General features: G+C 44.4%; 2 protein-coding genes across 14 annotated transcripts in view; one reads left to right on the forward strand and one right to left on the reverse strand.

The window, feature by feature from the left end:
- Window positions 1-12,178, forward strand: CCDC90B (coiled-coil domain containing 90B). Of its 4 annotated transcripts, XM_037376779.1 has the most exons (10): window positions 202-312; window positions 1,887-2,006; window positions 3,698-3,810; window positions 5,294-5,397; window positions 7,681-7,782; window positions 8,450-8,491; window positions 8,571-8,642; window positions 8,725-8,778; window positions 9,571-9,685; window positions 10,858-12,178. In XM_037376779.1, exons 4-10 carry the CDS (start codon window positions 5,377-5,379, stop codon window positions 10,911-10,913), a joined length of 462 nt encoding a protein of 153 aa, XP_037232676.1. In that variant the 5' UTR covers window positions 202-312; window positions 1,887-2,006; window positions 3,698-3,810; window positions 5,294-5,376; the 3' UTR covers window positions 10,914-12,178. The 4 variants fall into 4 exon arrangements, with proteins under 4 accessions (XP_037232674.1, XP_037232677.1, XP_037232676.1 ...); XM_037376777.1 differs by lacking the exons at window positions 202-312; window positions 3,698-3,810 and adding an exon at window positions 1-131; XM_037376778.1 differs by lacking the exon at window positions 3,698-3,810 and having other exon boundaries at window positions 203-312.
- Window positions 8,785-18,319, reverse strand: part of ANKRD42 (ankyrin repeat domain 42) — a 24,129-nt gene continuing 14,594 nt past the window's right edge. For 6 of the 10 annotated variants that reach the window (XM_037376776.1, XM_037376769.1, XM_037376768.1 and 3 more), the window contains 3 exons: window positions 16,507-16,651; window positions 15,671-15,735; window positions 13,668-13,939 (listed from right to left, as the gene is read on the reverse strand). In XM_037376776.1, the coding sequence (XP_037232673.1) occupies window positions 13,894-13,939; window positions 15,671-15,735; window positions 16,507-16,651 (256 nt within the window). In that variant the 3' untranslated portion in view covers window positions 13,668-13,893. Of the gene's footprint in view, window positions 9,518-9,695; window positions 10,793-13,667; window positions 13,940-15,670; window positions 15,736-16,506; window positions 16,652-18,319 lie in introns of those variants that run through there. The other 4 variants (XM_037376771.1, XM_037376772.1, XM_037376770.1 and 1 more) reach the window with 4 other exon arrangements.

Genomic DNA, 18,319 nt, shown 5'->3' on the forward strand with positions numbered 1-18,319 from the left:
GCGGCGGAAGCGGCGGGCTGGTGTTGCCATGAGGGGAGCGGGGCGCAGCGCTGCGCTGCTCGCCTGGGCCAGTGGCTCCCGCTCGGGCCCGCTCCCGCGCCGGGCCCTGCTGCCTCCGGCTCCTCGGAGAGGTGAGAGGCGCCGCAGGGCTGTGCTCGGCCCCTTGGCCCGCTGGCAGCCCCTCCAGCGGGCTGCGCTGGGCACTGCGCACAGGGTGGGCGGCTCCCCGTTCCTCCGCGGGATGAGGAGCCTGAGCGGCAGGAGGGGGCACAGGGCTGCCTGCTGCTTGGGGGAACCTCGGGGTCTGCTGAGGTACAGTGGGGGCCGCACAGTGCGTTTGGCGAGCTGGGATCTCTGCCTCAGCGCGGTCGTGAGGCCTGTCCCAGAGGCGGTGTGTGAGGGGGCACAGAATGCCTTTCCTGGGGCAGTTACAAGCCCGAGGCAAGGGCCGAGTTACATGGGTAAGAGCAGTCGGTTGAGTAGCATATGGGGACTGATAGGGAGTGATTGAGAGGTAGAAGCAAAGGGAGTTAGCCGAGGGGTGCAGGAAGGCATCACAAAATGGTGCTTCAGGTACAGTCTTTGAAAACATCAGTGAGATTTGAAAACAGCTTTGGGCCCAGTCGTGCATCCAGTCAAGAGTACAGGAGTGAAGCCATAGGGAAAGGAGGCAACCAAAAGCTTCATGCTCTAATAGCATCTTTTCTGAGAGAATGCAATATAGTTGTTCAGCCCAGCGAAAAAAAATCCACTAAAACATTTAGAGGACAAAGAGGTGTGTGTTTAAAAGCTGTTATGGCTCAGTGGAAAAAGAATGTTTAGTGTTCTTTTTAATTATTTGTACATAGCATTCAATGTTCATGCACGTAAATATTTTTCTTTCCTTTTAAATCTAGTACAGACATTGATTTGGATACTGTGTTGGATTTGGTTGTAGCCAGTTCTTAAGAGTAGATAAAAGGTAGCGCGTGAATTGATTTATCTAGTAGTGGCATAATATAATTTCCCTGTTGTTTAAATGATACAAAGCTTTTGAGTAAAGATCTAGATAAGATACAGAATAACATTTTGTTGGCAGGGAGCCAGGAGTGCAAAAAGTTTTGAGTAAGTGTGGATCTAGAAGGAATAGGGCCTTTCAGATAACAAAGAATCTGTCGAAATGGAATCTGTAACATGCAAGGCTCTGCAAAGATAAGATGAAGGGAAAAATCTCCTTGAAATGAAGTAGGAGAAGCAGTGAGACATCATGTGAGAAGGTACTCAACGTAATAAATATTGAGTAGATCTTTAATACCCACCTCTGAGGTATTGGGTGCAAACACTGTATAGCTTTGCTGCCCAGTTTCTTTCCTGGTGAACCAACAAATTCATTCAGACCAGCAGATTTGCATAGCTTTCTAAAAAAAAAATCTGTAGCTTTATCTTCAGACATGGCACTCTCCTTGCTGAAAAGGATAGAAGTGATAGAAGTAAGGCTGAGAGATTCTGTGAAGAACCAAATGAATGATGTTAGCTGCAACCAGCAGAAATTGGTAGCGTGTTAGAACTGCTGGTCTTTTAAAAGTAAGAAAATTATTGGGCGTTTCTCAAACATTAGAAAGCAATTGCTTATAGTGGTTTTATTTTTGTTGTATCAGGGTGCTTGTCTAGCACAGCTTCCTTGTTATATGAATACACTTAAGATCAATATACAAGTTCTAGCTGATATAAATTTCCTATGGAAAAGGGATTGGTGGTTTCTAACATGTGTTGTAACCAAGCAATCAAAAGGAACCAGCTTTTTGTTGCAAGATCCATGCAGCCTTGCTATGATGACAGAAATTGAAATTAGCTTATAGCATGATAAACTAATCAGGTTAAGTTTAGGCGCGTGTTGTCATTTCCAGGTTTTGCTGCCACGCTCATTAGGAAGTCATATGATGTCAGAAGAGTTGAAATCACTCCCCTGGAGCAGAGGAAAGTAACTTTTGATACCCATGCTTTAGTGCAGGATCTGGAAGCCCATGGTAAGTAATATTTGATAAATAATTCAAAGGAAAACTTCTAGTTTAAGTACTATTAAGTATGAGTGCTATCAGTTTTCCCAAGTACCAATACTTGATGTTATAAAATGTTTTGGCAGCCTCTTGAGGAGGCTGGTGAAGGCAAGGCAGCTGATGCTCTTTGATGCCTCTGTTGTTGAGCCCCATGCTGGCCAAAAAGGAATGTTGTGGTTTAATCCCAGCTGAGAGCTAAGCCCCACGCAACTGCTTGCTCACTCCCCCCATCCCAGCAGGTTGGGGGAGAGATCAGAAGTGTAACAGTCAGAAAACTCTTGGGCTGAGATAAAGACAGTTTAACGGGTGAAGCAAAAGCTGCGCACACAAGCAAAGCAACCCAAGGGATTCACCCACCGCTTCCCACGGGCAGGCAGGGGCTCAGCCATCCCCAGGGCAGCCGGGCTCCGTCACGCGCAACAGGGACTTGGGAAGACAAACGCCGTCACTCCCCGCGTCCCCCCCTTCCTCCTTCTTCCCCCAGCTCTATATGCTGAGCATGACGCCATATGGTATGGAACATCCCTTGGGTCAGGGGGGTCAGCTGTGCCGGCCGTGTCCCCTCCCCGCTCCTTGTGCCCCCCCAGCCCCCTCGCTGGTGGGGTGGGGTGAGGGGCAGCAAAGCCCTTGGCTCGGTGTCAGCGCGGCTCGGCCACAGCTACAACAGCCCTGCGTTATCAGCACTGCAGCACAAATCCAAAACAGAGCCCCATAGCAGGTGCTGTGAGTAAAATTAACTCTGCCCAGCCAAAACCACTGAATTCTGTAACCGTATAAATAACTGTTAATGTTAGATTTATTTGTAGCTGCGGGCAAGTTTATATAGTGTCTTCCAGCTGGGGAATGTAACACAGTTAAATGTAAATTAACAGTAACACTTAAAACTGTTTTCTAGCAAAAACGAAGCTTTAATAGAAGTTCCCTCTACTAGTCTGCTAATAATAAGATTTTTTTTCTAACTACAGCTATTTGCAGCAGGGCAGTACTGTGATACATTCTTAATACTTGCACGTTTATTTTGTGAGTGTGAGGGCTGAAGTCAGGTTAAAGGTCCATCTAGCCCTGGGTTCTCTCTCCCGACAGGAGCTGTGAGTCGGTGCCTGCAGAGGAGTAGTAGAACAGGGCACATGTATGTGACTGGTCCAGTTGTTTTTACCCTGGAGGTGTTTTGAGCCAGGCGTGAGTTTTAGTAACCTTCAGTGGAAATCTTTTCACAAGCTTATTCAGTCCCTGAACCGCTATAAACTGATTAGTACCCAGAACATCCTTTCTCATGGAGTTTCAGACATCCACTCCTTTTGTTTATGCAGAATTTGGTTTCTACAAGGTTAAGTTAATGCCCGCTCAGCTCCTTTGTGGAAAGAGGGAAATGAACATTTGATCTGTCATGTCACTCATGATTATGTAAACTTCTGTCATATTCCCCTGTCATTCTTTTCCAAACGGAAGAATCCTAGCATGTTGAACTTTTCCTTGGACAGTAGCTTTTCCATACTTCTCATCACTCACGATGCCCTTCTGTGAACCTTTTCCACTTCTATCACATCCTGTTTCAAAGGGGAGGGAACAGAGCTGCTGGCATTACTTGACAACTGAATGTCTTATGGATTTGAAGAGCAGCATAATGTTCCATCTGTTTTGTTCTCTGCTTCTTTTCTTAGGAATTCCTAAGGGTTTGGTTTGCTTTATTGATCCCCACTAAGCATTGAGCTGATATTTTGATCGGACTAGCAACTATCTTTTAAAATCCCAAAATCTTTCTCCTAAGTGACAGGTTAGGATTTCTTTTTACTACTTGGGTCTAATAATAATATGTTAGTAATTAGAAGACTCCTAATAGTCTACTAACAATGTTTATTTTTTTTCATGCATGTCAAGCTTATCAGTCTGTAGCTCCCTACATCTCTTCAATGCCAGTTTTTAAAAGCAGTTCCAGTATTTGCCATTTTCCAGTCCTTGGGTAACTAAGGTAGGCTGTGAAATGTTACTTGTCCCCAGGACTAATTCAGCTATTTCTTCTTCAAAGTTCCTTTAGAACTCGTGGGGTGAAATCTGTCTGGTGCGGGCACACAGTGTTATTACTCAGTTTAATCTGTTCCATATCTTCTACAAATACTTTAGTACTACAGTGACAGGGCTCTTTAGGTAAAACCTATACATAATCACAAAAGCGAGAGGCATTTAATTTTTCTCAAACTTGCTGCAGATGGTTTTCAGGCTCCATTCTCTTGCATATATGAACTCCACATTTTTCAAAATTTGCATGCAACAAGGATGTTCCTGCTATAAAGGAAGAATAAAATGATGAATTGGCAAAAACCTTAGTAACCCTGAAAATTCAGAGGAACCGAAGCAGTATTATCACACCCCTTAGTGGCAGGAAACTGTCATAAAGCATGCATAGCTTTTCTAAGTAATGTAAACCCATAGTGCAGCTTGACAATACCAGTATTTTAGAAGGGAGCAGTGCCATATTTCTCTAAGGGGTTTGCCTTTAAAGCATTTTCAACAAAATGTTAATTGATCCCACTTTGTAAAATGGGCCAATTGAAATACATGTCAGTGAGATGGCTGGAAATAAATCTTTAGGGCAGAAGCTCTCAGCACTAGATCAGGTACAGCTAAAACCCAGATACAGCTGGGGATGTTTTTCGCTATTCACTACACATCATCTTTAACACTTCCAAATGGCACCATGCTATGGATACAGTGTAGTTTTTATCACCAGAAAGCAAAACTCCCAGTTTGACTTCATTCTGCATGCAATGGATGCAGCAGTTTTAAAATCAGTTTTGTGTGTTTCCCTATCTGTGCAGAACGTTTTCAGTGTAAGCAGACTTACCTTTCAATTGTATTATTTTACAGGATACATGCTTTGTAGCTCGAAGTAAGTTAGATTTTTAACAGAATTTGTGGAAGTTCATTATAAATTTAAATTTTGCTGAATATTTTTTTATAAGCATGAACAGTTAAAGATTGTACAGAAATTTGGTCCTGGTGGCTGCATGCATAGAGTATTTCGGTATGTTAAAAGTTAACGTGCTTCGGATTTCTGCGTCATTAGGTCTGGTTTTTCTAGGTAAAAGTCACAGTGACTGGCTTCTCGCTGTCACTTTTCAGTAATCGTGTGACTTCCCATTTGCCACTGTAGTTAGGTACAGCACTTGGGTGTCCCAGTTTATTATGTACCTCTCGCTCTCCTCTTCTTTGAGCGTTCTAATACCGCCTTAACTTGGCATCCTTCAACTGTCTTCCAGGCTTTGGGAAGGAACAAGCGGAGACCATCGTATCGGCATTAATAACCCTGTCAAACGTCAGCTTGGACACAGTCTATAAGGATATGGTTACGCAGGCTCAGCAGGTAAAAAGTAATCTATGGTGTACATATACAGCGTTGTGTAATTATTAACAGCTCGTATTTGCATATTTAAATGACTAGAGAGCAACTCTACTATAGCACTAGAATCACTTCACTGAGATAGGTTTTCCTAAGTTTCAAGGTGGTGTTAAGAATAGTAGTATCTTAAACCTTCCATCTCACAGGAATGTTTTCCAAATGGAGCCAGCATATATAAATGTAATGCAGGGATGGCTTTACTGCTGAAAAGCTCTCAGGTGAGACCAAACTTTTAACTGTGCTTTACAGTGCTTGAGGGCAAAGAGAGGTTCGAGGAGGGGTTCCCGAGGGATAACAAGGCCACCTAAAATACCAGAAAACTGTTGGTGTTTTTATTGAACTTCAGTAACAATGTCAGCTCTCTTCGGAGGTACGCTGTATTTGTCCTATTTTTCTATTCATAAATTAAAACCTACCATTAAAACGATTTCACAGTTTTACTCTGCGTTTCAGTCACTAAAGCTACACCTGTAGTAAGAGCTAAATGCGGCTGGGGTGTGCGCACCACCACGCAGCTGTGCAAAGCCACCACGGTTTGATTTTGACCTCTGCCAGCTGTCGGTCTCCCTGAGCTGGGCACAATGTGGAAGTCCAAGGCCAGGAACTGTTCCCACCAGGTGGGGTGGACAGAGCCACCTTCATTTAGGAGGAAGAGGTTTTAGCCATCTGGGTGTCATCTGTGGTGGATCACGTGCCCAGGAGGACAGAAGGTGGGCTCCGAATGATGGAGCTGTTGGTGTAAGTCTGCGCTGGTCAGCTCAGCACCTCGGCCTGTGCTCGAGCAAAGCATTGAGGCGTCTCCTTCACTTAGACGTTCACGTTTGTGGACATATCTGGAGGCGGTGAGTCGGTTGAGTAGTGTGGCTGGTTTTCCTGCTGGTAATAGAGGTGGTGAGAAGTTTCCTTTTAACAAATTGCCAAAATAAAAATAACTTTACTTTTCCTTGTAGGCTAGACATCTGGGCCAGGATAATAAAGCTCTGATGCACAGTAATGGTTTTAATAATTACTCAGGAAGGCTGTGCAAGTTGAAATTACATGCCATTCTTCTTCAGTGAGTTAATGCAATTAGACATTCATTGCTATTTTATTTAAACTGCTGAGCCTTACTTCCAACAGATTTTTATCTTACTGGCATTTATTCTTAATAAAAGTTGTGTAACTTTTTTTCCCTATAAATCACAGAAGACAAGAACTTACGTCTTGTTTTTTATCAAACGGAAACCTTTCTTTTTGGAAATTCTAGTATGTGTAAAGAAAGTATCGCAGATATAATTTGCATGGAATTGTGTTAGGCAGAAACGCTGTTTTTTATAGTGTAGTCAGGATTGAAACTGAGTGTTTTAAGATGGGATGAAGCGAATCAGCTCCTCAGTGTAAATGCAACTGAAGTTTTCCCAGGAGTTGTAAAAACTTCATTGTGTTCAACAAAGCAGTCAGATGTCAGTGGTAGTTGGGTCAGGGCATATTTTAACAAATTTAGTTGAACATGGGATCCGAGAAATGGTGTTTGCTTGTAATCTGAAGGAGAGCTCCTCCTTTTGCTGGCTCTCAGCTTTAAAAGCAGAATCCCACAGAGATATGTCATTTTCCATGCTAAATAGTAGCGTCGCTTCCTTATGCGAACTGAAGGAGTATTGCTTTCAAGATTCTAAAATTTAAAGCTTCTTCCTGTCTTTTCTTAAGTTTTTTTTTACTCTGTAGTTTATAAATAGCAAATGAATTCTGAACTTGTTAGCCCAAACACCAGGAAGGCTTTTTTCGGTGCTGTTTAGTATCTGTCAGAGTTCAACACGGAGAGGACAGTGTGATACTTGTATCATTAAGTGTTTGGCTTTTAATGACTTTGCGGGCAAGAAATGGAAGTGTTACCTTAGCAACTGGGTTCAAACCAGCAATTACTGCTTGATGGGCTGTGAGCATTCTTTGGAAATGTAAGGCAATGAAGGATTAACCTGTAGTTTCAGGTCTATTTCATTTCACAGCTACTTGGGCTAACACATCTGGCTGCTTTGCTTAAATTCAGAGGTAGTGTATTAAAGCAACAGGAAAAGCACAAAGCCAAAACATCATCTTTCAAACCAATTGCGGCTATAAAGTTCTGTGGTTTTGTCACTTTCTTGTTGGAGGCTCTCCTTATTTTTGTGCTTTGCAGTAGCTAATTTCATGATTTCAGACCTAAATATCTTTACTGTACTTGCCAGAAAGTATGCAGCTTAATCAATGGCATGTTTTATTGTTTCTAAGGAAATAACTTTACAGCAAATAATGGCACATTTGGACTCCATTCGAAAAGATATGGTCATCCTGGAGAAAAGTGAATTTGCAAACTTGAGAGCAGAGAACGAGGTACTAATAAATATTGTTAATTAAGCAGCTAAATTGTAATATATGTTGGGTTATATCTGTCACATGTTTTTGTGGAACAAAATATGAAGGTAAAAGTAATTCTGGTTACTTTTTATCGGTTGAAGTGTTTGTAGGTTACAACTTCTGTGATCCCATAAAAATATACTTCACCTCATAAAACTCACTCAGTTCTTCTATAAACAAACAAAAAAAAATCTACGTGTCTTAAAATCATCTTCTGTAATTTTATTTAATGGTGATTCTGGTACAGTCTTGTCATCATTAACCATACAGTGCCGGGAGAGTAGTCAGATGTTTCTGTGCAACAATTTAATAAAACTGGTGATTGAGACATGTTTTGCTTTTGCTTGATAGCATTTTAGTATTTTCTTGCTGTCATTAGTCTCAGAATAACAAGGTCATCATCGTTACAATATAATCCCTTTATTTTCAGCAAAATTCCCAGCATATTATATATGGCTTTACAAACTGAACACACCAGTTAGGATATTTAATAAAGAACAAATTGCCCCACTGGGAGAAAAATAATGGAAGAATAATTGCATGCATGTGGTGGTAACACTTACATGACTGATTAACTTGGTCAGCAGTTTTCTGAATTTGTAAAATCATGATTTTTTTTTTTTTTTTCTCCTCTGCACTCTAGAAAATGAAAATTGAATTAGATCAAGTTAAACAGCAGCTAATGGTAAGTAAACAGCAGGTACCTATGTGCTCCGGTTAGGGAGGGTAAATAGTTATTTTCATAATCTTTATTTGCTTTAAAGAATGAAACCGGTAAAATCCGAGCTGACAGCAAGCTAGACATAAACCTGGAAAGGAGCAGAGTGACGGATATGGTAAGCTGGTCTATGAAGACACCCTTATTAGTTCTGTGGCTTGTTTTCTGTTACTACAATTGTAATTTATCTTTTGTTGCAGTTTACAGATCAGGAGAGGAAACTGATGGAAGCAACTACAGAGTTTCATAAAAAAGTAAGTACTGAACAAAGCTCGTTTCATACTGAGCAGTTATGCATTGCATGTTAGTAACCCCCAAACTTTCGCCAAAGTTAGTAGGCTCTTGCATATGGTGAAGCAAAAGGCTGGGCTGTGTCATCATACCTGTTGTACGTGTCAATTGCCGATGCCTGGGAGATGCGCGCTGAACGCCGTTCAGGCAGGAGGAGGCACACGAGCCTTGTCTCTCGCTTCCCGGGTATCATATGTGCAGGCTGTCGGAGGCGGGATGCGTGCTGTCATGCCACCCTTCCCGGTGTTAACAGATGTGCTGACCAACTGTAGGGGGGGGTTGGGGGTAGGGGGCCGGTGGTTCGGGTGTCTACAGCCAGACAAGGATTTCAAGGGCTGGAAGTTGTCAAACCTGCTAGTGGGTGCTGAATTGTAAGAGGCTGAAGATGGACCTGTCTCATCTTCAGCACCTCCTTCCTTTCCTGGATAGGGCTTGTGAATGCTTAAACCTTCCTTTTGCAAAAATGCAGGTTCAGTGTCTATGAATGCCTCCTTTAGGAGGCACTGGCGTATCAGAGACAAAAGTCCGTGTGATCCGAGTTTTTTCTGTCTCTTGCTTCAGTATTCTTCCTGGATTGTATTAAATGCTGTTCTGTATCTTCCAAGTTTTCTTACCAGTTATGTATTTTACTTCAGAGATAGATTGGAATATTGTTTCTTTCTTGTTGCTGGTAGAGTGGTATTTGTGTTTGGCTTTGCAAAGCTGAAAGAGCGAGAGATCATTGTCAAATATATGCTATCTTGTAATTTTTTCAGGATTCTAGTACCAACAGCGTCATCTCAGAAATCAGTAATAAAATCGACACTGAAATAGCTTCCTTAAAAACTCTCATGGAATCGAATAAGCTCGATACAATACGTTATTTGGCAGGTATGTGGTAGGCAAGGAGGTGAGTACCAGTATTGTATTTTGGGTGTATAAAATTTTATTCAAGAGTATGTGCTAAGTGAACTCAGACGGTCTGTTGTGCGGCAGCAGACAGCTGGGATGGCAGACTCACACCGCTTCCCACAACTGGAAGAAACGTGACAGGGAACACACAAGAGATGGGAGCGTGCAGACACTGCTGCAGTTGGACTAGGATTGTGCCCAGAACGTGGATTAGGACAAATATGGACGTGATTTTTAAGAAAAACAAAAACCCTGAATACCTTATCCGGTCTGACAGTACCTCTGCTTGCTGCAGGGCAGCCATTTCTGTGGCGGAGTTGGTACCGAAGTTCTCCCGAGGTTATTTAAGTTTCCCTGGCAGTTAGCTGCCATTCAGGACTAGTCTGAGCGTGACCAGTTCTGCCTCCCGTTCGGTCCTCCGCAGACACACAGTTTCAGTGTGGCAGTGCTTGTACTTCCCCTCTCAAGCAGAACACATACTCAGTCTGACTTGAGGTTGTCTCCTCAATATATACATAACCAGTGAGATTTTTTATTGTATCAAGCTGGAAAAAGAGAGTAACGCATTATATTTGGAAGTGAGAACAAGTTCGAAGGGAAACATAATTAGCTTTATTGTAACACCAACTGAAACAACAGTTTAACAAATCTGAAAGGCAACTCCTCGGGCTTCGGAGGTGCTGCCTGCATACCCTGCTGTAGCATCGGGTACGTGTATTGTTGGTGCATTGTCACTTTGTCCTGTGGGAAATTATTTTAATTATATCTGATGGAAGACCTGGTACAGCCATCTCTCCTGTAATACAGTTTCCAATAGATGGGTGACGACAGGGAAAGCTGCTGTAGCCTGTTGAGCTCTGTTATCCTGTGCGGTTACTCAGATGTGTCCCTGAAAACACAAGTCCTCAGGCTGCTGAATTCGACCTCCCATCCTGCCGCCTGGGCAGTGCTACTGTGCAGGGGGCTACATCAAAGACAAGTCATCATCTTCTAAAATTATTCTGTCACACCTGCAGCAATTCAGGAAGTTTAGGAGGCTCTACTCTAGAGCTGTTACCGTTCCTCCATCTGTTTGCAGTTAATTTCCTGTATGTAGAAGATGATACAATTGAGCATGCAGCTAATTATTTCCTTTTTTTTTTTTTTAACAGCTTCCGTATTCACTTGCTTAGCAATAGCGCTGGGCTTTTACAGGTTTTGGAAATAGATCAAAATGGAATGGCTGCCTCGAATACAGATGGAGAAAAGGCCACCCAGGCAACACCAGTTTGACGATCATGTTTGCGCTGTAGATAACCTTGGACCCTTTTTGTTTTGATATTTTTACTGTGCACTAAAAATGTTTTCTGAATACACAACACTAAGGAGCAAAATAATTGTGGGGAGGAGTGGGCAAATGGTAATATTTTGTTGTCCCCTACTGAATACTGTATTTATTTCAAAGGACTTCTTATGCTCAATCAAAGTGTTTCCTAATGTGTTTTAGAATTAATTTTGTTTTCTTTGTGGAACACTCTTACTCTCAGCTCCTCTTCAAAATGGAATATTAAAGATCTGATATGCCTGTGAAATGGGAATACTGTTCCCAAGTTAGTATTCCCAGTATGGGAATACTAATGCCAGATTCCTACAGATCTACTCAGATCCAAGTAAATTAATCTGTTTTTTTTATTTAGATATGAACGCACACTCCAAGGTCTTTATTAAAGAATCCTTTTTCTTGAGAACTGGTTTACATAAATTTAAAATCTCATGCAGAACTAAAATGTCTCCATAGATTTATTTTTTTAGTATCTCTTGCAATTTCCATAACCCCAGAGGTCAACAGAATGGGAGAACTTCTCTGTCTTTGTCATTCCAAGGGGAAATGCCTCCACTCTCAGCAACTGTGTATAGCCCTGGGACAGATAAGGGCTCTTAACTCCTCCCCTCAAGCAGTGCAGAGTATTTCCAATAAACCCTCACATATTTTCTGGGCATAGGATCTGGCTTGTAACATGGAAATACTCAGCGTCTCAGTGGTGCCAGCGTGGTGGTGATCATCCTCCTCCCATCTCCACCCTCCTCCGGACTGTTCTGTAACCATGGGACACGCTGGCGCTGCCAACTTCTGGTGGTGGCCCCTTTGCCTTCTGCAAGGACTTCACAACTCCTGTTGCAGAGATGGGACATCACAGGTGGATGCCTTCCAAAACTGAAGCAGTCACATCTTGTTGAGTACAAAATGCATATGCTTGGTTTGATTCTTCTAACAAAACGATAATTTTAAGAAAAATCTTCTTGGATTAAACTTTTGAGTAGGTCCTTTATGGGTGAAAGAGAATGTAGTACTGATTAGTGGCAACTTTTTTTTATTGCAGTTTTATTCTGTTTGTAGTTGAACTTGCTGCTATCCTGCTAATTCTTATATTGTGTGTTAAATTATTTATCATCTTTGTTTAGGAAAATAAAATTAATTTCTTATTTGCTGTCTATCTGAGAGACATGAATAGAGATGACCAGGCTGTAAGTGTGGCTTTTACAACAGGCACGCTGCAGTGTGTTGGGAGCTATGGGTGCTGGCAGCCAGGATCTCAGCAGGCAGCCACCTGTGTCTGTCATAACTGTTCACGCACAGATCCATCCTCTTGCAAGCTGTAACCATTTCTGAGGTTTTAAGAATCACAGAATTTAGATGGGGAAACACCTTCAAGACGAGGTCCAGCCATTAACCTAACACATCACATCTACATCTGGGGCTGGGGACTCAACCACCTCCCTGGGCAGCCTGTTCCAGTGCTTGACCACACTTTTAGTGAAAGAATTTTTTCCTGCTATCCAATCTAAACCTCCCCTGCTGCAACTTGCAGCCTTTTCCTCTTGTCCTGTCACTTGGGAGAAGAGACTGACCCCCACCTGTCTACAGCCTCCTGTCAGGCAGCTGTAGAGAGTGTTAAGGTTCCCCTCTCAGCCTCCTCCTCTCCAGGACAAACACCCCCAGTTCCCTCAGCCGCTCCTCATCAGACTTGGGTCTGTTGCTCTTTGGATGTGGAGTGACTGGTTGACCCTGTGCACTGTTCCTACATGAGAGTTCAGCACCAGGGGTGAGGTGGGAAATGGCTTATCTGCTGCATCTTCTCACCACTGCCATCCCACACACCGAAGTGGGCCCTGGAGACTAAATTTCTCCTCTTCAGCTCTAATACAAGGCCTCAGCTGTTGGTCAGCATGGCTCTCCCTCCGTCTGTGCACAAAAGCGCTGGAGGCAGGAGCTTTGAAATTCTCGGAGGTCGTTTCCTTCGGTAACTAAGGGGAGGACAGCTCAGCACTCAAACACTAAGAAAATTAGCCTTTCAGTGCACAGATTTGTTAGTGAAATGAAAACTCAAAATACTACACGCAACAAGGGTTCCCCAGGAAAAGGAACTTCGTAACAGCACACGAACGAGAGAAAAGTCTTCATACGTGAAGTCGTGAAATGTGTTTAGGCGTGGAGGAGAGGTGGGGCTTGCCGTGTCTAACCACAAGGTGCCCCATGACCTGGTGAACCCTGCAGCCCCAAGCTGGACTCGGGGCGGGGGGGGCCCAGTGCTGCAGTTCATCTGGCACCTCAGGAAGGCGTCGCTTCCTGGCTCATTTGGGAACGACCTGAAGGTGAAAATGAAGGGGCCTGGCCCCTCTCTGCAGCCGAGAAGTGGTTCTCCCAGAGACCAGTCTCGTTCCGCACTGAAGGTCCTAATGGATTACTTTCAGAGGTAAGACATGCTTCCCACCCCCACCCTAAGGCAGCAGTATTAAATAGACTAGTAGATGGGGATCCTTTTCTCAGACCTAGAAGGGCTTATGACGTTGCTGCAGCTAACTCTCGAAGTGTCACCTTGTAATTTGCAAAGCTGTTGCTAAACTACTACCTGGACAGGAAAAGTCTTTCCCTTGTGGTTTTTGGATTTTTTTCTTAAACAAAAAAAGCTGCTGCTGCTGCTGCGATTTAAAAATATTTTATATTCCAGAGAACTAAAGAACTAATACAAATAGCTCTGTGAAATGCAGAGCACCACAACGCCTCTGTGGAGCTGGGCTATGAAAACACTTTGCATTGCTTAAAATAAGGCTGTTCTACCTCCCCAGCGTGCCTGCCGCCGCGGGGGTTCGCTCCTCAGCGTGGTCTCACACCAACAGTCCTCCAGGGCTGCAGGCTGGTTTCTTCTTTACTTTCTTTTTCTCTTTGCAAGACTTGGAGATGGTCTCAGCTTCCTGAAACAGAGGACACCGTGGCCATTAAACAGCAGTTACTGAAACCTGCTACTTCATAAGACAGGATTTGAAAATATACGGCTTTGTGTAACCACAGAACGTTGTGTTCAAACTAAAGGCGAGGGCAGAGCGTAGTCCCAGGGCACGGGCTGACAGTCACAGCAGGGTAAGATTTGGAGGCCCCTTGGTTGTAGCAGTCACTCGGAGCAGAAGTTTTTGAAAACAAACCTGCCTCAACAGAAGTTGTCTCCAGTCCCAGCTAGTAAACCTAACGCCCAACTAGACTTTTGCAGGCGGCTGCTGGTAAAAAAACTGACTACAGCCACCCTTCCACCCTAGAAACGGGGCACTCTATTGCCATAGTTTTCCTAGATTTTTAAACCTGCCGGGGGAGTAAAATGAATAATGTCTTAAAGCAAGTTGGGGGAGTAGAAAGTGGCTTTTCTTTCAAAGGTGGAGGCGCCTGGCTCACCTGAGGGTCTCAGCAGTATGGAAAAGACCAGTCCCAAGGATACAGTGGGAAGCAAACAGCTGTAGGAGCATCACAGCTTGTATATGGTGGGGGGGAAAGCGGGCACCAGCTAAAGGAAAGGGAAGAAAGGCCCAGGGAGGGCAGGAAAGGTACAGGAACAATCCTGCAAGGGGAGGCAGGAGGAAGAAGGCAGGCAAGGGGGATAGAAGAGAGATGGAAAGAACAGCGCAACGCGGCACATGAGAACATAAGCTGTGAAGCCAGCACCCTGCACAAGTGTGTGACACAGGCACCACGGGACCTGAAAGCCTTGCTGCTTTGAGCTGCAGCAACTGCATGCCACCTGGCCACACTGCATACGCAGCCATGCTGTGCTAGCCTGGGACCAGATGATGGCAACAGGACAAAAATTCCCGGGACAGAAATTCCTCTGTCCTTTTCCGGGGATGTGTAGCACAGCACAAGCCACAGCTCTTGCTCCCAGTTGCTGAGGGGTGGCATCACCTCTGCTCTCAAGGGGCCTGAAATGGCCCAGACATTTCAAATCCACACACAGCTTAAATGATTTGTGACAAAACTGAGCTCTAAAGTGCTTGTGTCCTGCTCAGAGCATCCATCAAGCATTCTTCCCCATCATGCTCAGAAAAGGACCGTTATCTAGCAGGAATGCTCCAAGCACCTGGGCCTCACTCAAACCTGGCTGGAGAAGTTACCCCTTTTATCCAGCAACCCAATTTCTCCTCCAAGAAATGTAAAAGTTCCACGTGTGGCACAGGCCAGCTCCCCCTTCCTGCAGGACTGCCCTAATAAATCAGCTTATAAAACTGTTTTCTGTCGCTGACTCCCTCTGGACCAGTGAATACTGAAATACAGTGGTCACACTGCACAGCTGCCAGCAGGGGAATGAATATGGCTCCTTCTCAGAACAAGACATCGTGCTGGTTAGAACATCCCTGGGACTGGTATTCCTGGCTTCCCTAGGCAGAGGAAGAAGCTGTATCTGAGTCACCCATGTTGTCAGTGACTAGAGTCCTTGCCTGGCCATGATACTGGCTACAGCAGGGCCCCATAAGCAGTTACGCAGTCGAGGCAGTGCAACGGTCAAGGAAGTTAAGCAAAGCTCTGAGAACAGCAATGAACAGCCCAGGCTGGCAAGGCCATGAGCCCTTTCCACTGGCTGTATCCTTGGAAGACCCAGCAATGCTGTTACTGCACATCAGTTCCCACAACCCCTAGCAGGAGGAATTTAGGTGCCTTACCCAAGGGTGCCGACTGACCGGATGGCAAAGGTCTGAAAAACAGGGTCTTCGACTGTCACATCAGACTGTGGGAGTTATGTGTCAGAGAACTGCCCCAAAATTAGCACGTGAATTTCTGATCTATCCTCAAGATTTGATTTTTTAAAAAGCTAGAGTTCTTCTGTCTTTACCTGCTAAGCCAATCAATAGTTTGTATCTGTTGATTGTTGCTTTACCACTGATGGCAACCATACTACTGATTGATACTATATTATTGATTGCTAATAGTATTTTGTAATAGCTTGATAGAGATATATATATTTATATTTGCTTTATTAATCATAGGTAAAATCGCTGGTGGTGATTTTTGTGCTATTTTGGTGATCTGTAATAAAGCAAAGAAATTTAAAGCATAAAAGCCTCTGTGTTCTTCTGTATCGCAGAATCCCACAAACCCATGGTTGTGATCTCTATGCACCCACAGGCCAGGAAACCCTTGGGGTGGTGCCACCACCTCTCCTGAAGCACCAGTCCAGTCTCAGGTACCAGCCAAGATGAACTGTCAGTCCCTGCATATGCAGTACAGAAGTTAATACTTTTGTTAATATGAAGATGAAGAATATCGGTGCTTCCCTGCCAGCGTGCGAGGAGAAACTGATACCCTTTCACAGCACAGACACTGTCAGGATGCGACAAAGGCTACTGCTCACTTCAGTGTTCCAAGCTAAAAGCTGCCAGCACATTTACTCCAGTATTTCCTAGCACTGTGCCTGCGAATCTTAGGGAGAACAAATACACCCAAGCAACGGGCAGTAGCCTCTGTCCCACGCACCATGGGAAGTCTGTGTGGCACTCACCACGGGGACAGCAGGGAGGATGCGGGTTTCCTCCAGGCACTCTCTGAGATGACTTATCTCAGCACGGTAGTCATCCAGCTGGCTCTCCAGCTTCTCCCGCCTGACTCGCTCATATTCCAGCTGGGCTTTCAGCTCCCTCGCAGCCCTGCCAAAAGCAAAGGAGACAAGCGGAGCATGAAGCACATCCAAACCTGCCCTGGCTACTCCACGCCATCCTGTGCCTTTTTTAAGGAACGGGTTAGTCACAGCAGAAAGCAGCGCAGTACTCCTCACAGCAGCTGCGCTGGGGTGAGCTGCGGTGCGCTCCTGGCTCCAGGCCCTTTGTAACAAGCCCAGACCGCCGTTCTGCCTCCTTCGCGGGCAGCTGTGCTCAGCGCAATCTGACCACGAGATGGAGACGTCTTCCCACGCAGAGCCAGACACTAGGGTCTTGGGTAGGCTGTAACCCACGTCCATCTCCAGCTGTGGAAGAGGGAGAAGCGCCCAAGGAGCAAAAACGTTAGTATGAAACAGAAAGAGCAAAAAACTGGAATTCTGGAGGGGCAGGGGCAGCTTTTTCCTTTCTGTCTGGTACCTCTACATCCTTTTGATTAGCTTAGCCACAGATGAGGAATACTCAAATGACAGCCTGCATGACTCTTACTAAAGGGAAACCAAAGCACTGGCTGATAAACAGTCGTACAAGATCTCATTGGTCACACCCACAACGGCTCCTAAATTAATTGAGATTCCTGGAACTGGTTAGCTAAGACATAATTCACATATATTCTTATTACAACAGCAATCGACCTCAGCAACTGAGTCATCTGGAGTTGAGCTGGTTCTCCTCTGTATCAGGATGAATTAGAACAGCTACAAGGATGGAAGACAGTAAAAGGGGGACACCTGCCCTGTGGATTCAAACAGCACAGCAGGAAAGCTCTCAGCAAGAGCTACCACATTTCCAAGACTGAAGTATTCCTGAACCACGCAGCCCAAAGCTACCAAGCTGTATCAGCCTTACTGGTGCTGTAAGAACAGCCCGTGCTTATGCAGGGAACTCAGAGCTCAGGGGAACAGGCCGACTTCTTGCACACTTCAGATTAATGATCACAGCTCCAAAACTGTGGCGCACACATGGTGGCAATTTTTTCCATGCAGGGCAGTCTGGTCAAAGCATGGCACAGCAGTTCACACCAGGCCTCTCACAGTCAGAAAACCTGGACTAAACCAGAAAACATAAAAATCTGCTACAGTGGCCTTCCAAAGTGGCAGCTCCTGCTTTTCATCTAAAAAAATGGTGTTGTCATTAAATATTTTTAAATAATAAGGTTTTCTGGCATATGATACAAGCATCTTGGTGTTTATCCATAGGTAGGTACCCTGAGAAGGGTAGGTATATATGCTGAGAAGAGGTATTTCCATTTCAAAAGGCCAGTGTGGAGCTAGGGGTGCTCTCTAGCCTCTACAGGTGAGAAAGAACCTTCAGAGAGCCTCACAATTTTCCTAGTTTAGCCACACACGCCACAGAAAGCAAAATCCCTTAAAAAAGAGCCTTATCAGAGTCCTCTAATAGGCACTGCTAGCTTTTGAGCAGCTGCAATATCCAAAACGAACTCTAGTTTCTGCCATTAGTCGTGAATTTTCCATTATTGTAAATAGACTGCTCTGACCTTCCAACGTAGGCATCATCTGAGCTGGTCACTCTCCTCTAAAGCTGAGAGAGACACTCCTAGAAGTGATGAATCTCATCCCAAAGTGCATGTCTAATTATGCCCTGCAAGTGCCCACATCTCTTGAAGAAGTCTAGAAAGGAGCTGAAGGTAACTAACTG

This window comes from Falco rusticolus, chromosome 2 (genome assembly GCF_015220075.1).
Source record: "Falco rusticolus isolate bFalRus1 chromosome 2, bFalRus1.pri, whole genome shotgun sequence".
Lineage (NCBI taxonomy): Eukaryota > Metazoa > Chordata > Aves > Falconiformes > Falconidae > Falco > Falco rusticolus.

Coding starts and splice junctions, on each gene's coding strand:
- CCDC90B (XM_037376777.1), top strand. CDS start 29: ATGAGGGGAGCGGGGCGCAGCGCTGCGCTGCTCGCCTGGGCCAGTGGC. Junction 8,492..8,570: donor AAGTTAAACAGCAGCTAATG/GTAAGTAAACAG, acceptor TTTGCTTTAAAG/AATGAAACCGGTAAAATCCG. Junction 9,686..10,857: donor TACAATACGTTATTTGGCAG/GTATGTGGTAGG, acceptor TTTTTTTAACAG/CTTCCGTATTCACTTGCTTA.